Below are 3,290 nucleotides of genomic sequence, written 5' to 3'. Positions count from 1 at the left end.
TTTGATATTGGAAAAAAACCCGACTATATTTGGGTTGGTTTGGTTTTAACTAAAAAAACCAACCCAAGACCAAACCAACCCGACATTATATATATAATTTTAAAATTTTATTTTATTCATAAAAATATTTACTTTGATATAATTTTTAAATATTTCTTATACTTTTTCATAGTTTTTATCTTTTAATATATTATTTCAAGTTTGAAACTTAGAATTCTGAATGGTTCAATAAAGATTATAGTCCACATATATTGGTAATTATAATAAAGCTTATATCAAAATCAAATTAATACTAATGCAAAAAGAAAATCAATTCAACACTAAGAATGACAATAATATTGAATATTTATTCTTTGGTTTTACATTGATTTAGACAATTCAAATACATAATCTAATTTTAATTTCCTTTAGTAATTAGTCATGTAAGTAATACTTATTAAACTTATTTTAGCATGATTTAGTATTTTTAAATTATGATCATTTTCATTATGACTTATTAATTTGCAATATTTGTTTTACGCGATTTCATTATTATTATTTTTTTATTGGATATTTTAGTGTCATTACTCATATCATATTTTGTGTTATTTTCTTAAGAAACACCTTAGATAGTTGTATTTTGGTAGGGCTAAAGAAATATTTGAAGTACAAGTAAATTATATGTTTGTATGAATACTTTACCGAAAAAACCCGAAGATCCAAAAAACCCGAGGTTGAAAAACCCGAGTTTTATTGGTTTGGCTTATAGATTTAAAAACCCAACACAAATGGTTTGATTTGATATTTGAAAAACCCGAACCAACCCGGTCATGTACACCCCTAACTGTGACTGAAATTATTTACTATTAGTACTCAGCCAGGACAAGAGTTCGCTTGGGGACCAACAATGGTTATAGGCTCGGAGCGTGACAGTGTGGGAGAATTAGTAAAATTTTGTTAGTCGAATTAGGGATGTCAAACGGTGCGCACTACAACAAAAATAATTTTTAGCGGTAATTAATAATGCACATTAACAAAGGTTGTTAAATTTTTATTGATATTAGTTAATTGTCATTGACTTCAATTTTTAATTGCTTAATATTTTTGTTTAACCACTAAAATCAATATATTAGCCTAGCATTTACAATGCAGTTTTATATTACTCTTTTAAACATGTTAATAATCGTAAATCCAAAAGAACTTTTATCCCAAACTCGCAACCCACACGGCCCAGCTCCGCTCTGCATGAATTTTGAAAAAAATATATTTAAATCTGCTCTGCTTTATTCTCACCCCTAAGTCAAGTGGAGAATAGCGCAAGTGTGTGTGCAAGCAACCATTTCTTGAATTAATGACAAATTAAACATAGAATGAGAGAGTAGGATTGATGACTCATAAGCTCATCAACAATACAATTAAGACAATTACTACTTACTTTAAGGCACTTGTGATAGCTAAAATAGTTTGTATAGCTGTGAGTATGAGGAGTGTGATGGCTGTCATAGTTGAAGCTCCTACCCAAGGACTACTGAAATAATTGTGCTTCAAACTTTCCCTCATTCTGTTCCATGGTTTTTCATCACAATGTTTAATTGCTTTTGTGAATACTTCTTTGAAATAGAAGTTGGAATAAGCAGTGACCTCGTTTCTGATTTTGTTGAAGAGGCTAGCCACTTTTTTGTGATCTCCTATCCAGTTTGCTATGATTCTTTTACGGCGAAGCAAACTCACATCTTTATCTGAGTTGATTAGTTGATCCATAAAAATTGCATAATCACTGAAATATAAATATTGTAAATCAATTGATTGTTGCTCATAAGCAATGAAATTTTGCAGGAGGGTTTCTATACTATCTACCACATCAATAGAAGGTATTTCCATCAATCCATTCTCAAACTTTATATCAAATAAACTTGTCATATGATTGACCTTTGCAAAGCTAAATCTAACTTCAAAAAGCTCTGTTGCATTAGGCATGACCTTATTCCACTTCGTGTCATTGTCGTTTGACAATTTCTCGAAATTCCTCGGACATGAAGCAACATATTCTAACATGAAATAGTGTGCGTTTTGAGAAAAGTATCATAGAATAAATAAAGTTTTAGTATCATAGAATAAAGTGTATATAGACATTACATTTAAGAAAACATATCATAGAATAACACTTTGAGTGTGTGTGCAAGCCACTATTTATTCTAAAATTTGATATCAAGTATAATTGATGAACAACACTTTTAGGGTGCGTTCAGTATGATGGAATAATCAATGTGGAACGCCATTTGTATGCAACTCTTTTTCTCTACTTTTATTAGCAGAGAAGTCTTTAAAAATGAGGAAGCTGACTTTCCTTAAGAAGTAGGAAAATCAAGTTACACAACTGACATTCCATCTTGATAGTGTCCTCCCCACCTTCCGACCCCTCATCTTCACCTCCACCACTCCACATCCCCTACCCCCATCTTCACCTCTCATAAGTCATAGTATATATATACACATATTTTCAAGATAATATTTTCTTGCCCGCTTATCAAATACAAGAAAATAAGTAATAAGCCTACATATTTTCCGTTGTACCGAACACAGCCTTAGCATAAACAACAAATACAAATAAAATATTCAAGTTCCTTAACATACACACAATTTATCTTGTTCCCTCTCTATTAATTATTATTATTAATACATATATGTTAGCATAGAAAAAGATACCTCATCTTTTGTAGCTTCTCTTAGAGAACGTTGATCAATTAGTACTGGAAATTGGTCATGATCTATTGGCACAATCTCAGTACGGTGAGTCATAACCTTCTTGAGACTGTAATTCCAATAATCATATCATCATCATCATATATCATATCATATCATATATTACTGAAAGTGGGAAGACCTCAAGTTAAAAGTTAGATTACTATTTTGCCCTTTTTACTAAAAGTGCGAACATTAAAATGAAAGGTTGAAATACCTTTTTACCCTTCAAAACACTATTTCTATTTATTTTTTTTACAAAACCAAATATATATACTAATAACTAATAATTAGATATAGATGGAATCGGTTTTAAAAGTATTCAATATAATGTGCATTAAATTATTTAATGATGGAATTAAGTAAGATATATGAATGAGAATGACCCGTACTTTACTCAAAATATTTTTACGTTTTTGTCAAAGCATGAAAAATTTTAAGAGATGAAATTCAATGCACACTACATTCATTATAGATGAATGTAGGACATTTAAAATTAGTCTAACCTTAGACTTCTCCAATTGAGCTACTATAAAATAGTATAAATACCACTCATTTTCCTCAAATGG

General features: G+C 30.0%; 1 protein-coding gene across 1 annotated transcript; it reads right to left on the bottom strand.

Annotated features, from left to right (window-relative positions):
• Positions 1-1,410: 1,410 nt before the first annotated feature.
• On the bottom strand, positions 1,411-2,034 carry LOC125819155 (uncharacterized). Its single transcript, XM_049498662.1, has one exon. It carries the CDS (start codon positions 2,032-2,034, stop codon positions 1,411-1,413), a length of 624 nt encoding a protein of 207 aa, XP_049354619.1.
• Positions 2,035-3,290: the final 1,256 nt, after the last annotated feature.

The sequence above is a fragment of the Solanum verrucosum genome, unplaced genomic scaffold (assembly GCF_900185275.1).
Source record: "Solanum verrucosum unplaced genomic scaffold, falcon-dt-bn FXZP01000252.1, whole genome shotgun sequence".
Taxonomy (NCBI): Eukaryota; Viridiplantae; Streptophyta; class Magnoliopsida; order Solanales; family Solanaceae; genus Solanum; species Solanum verrucosum.
Note: the sequence above shows the minus strand (reverse complement) of the source record. Positions and strands in the feature narration are given on the sequence as shown.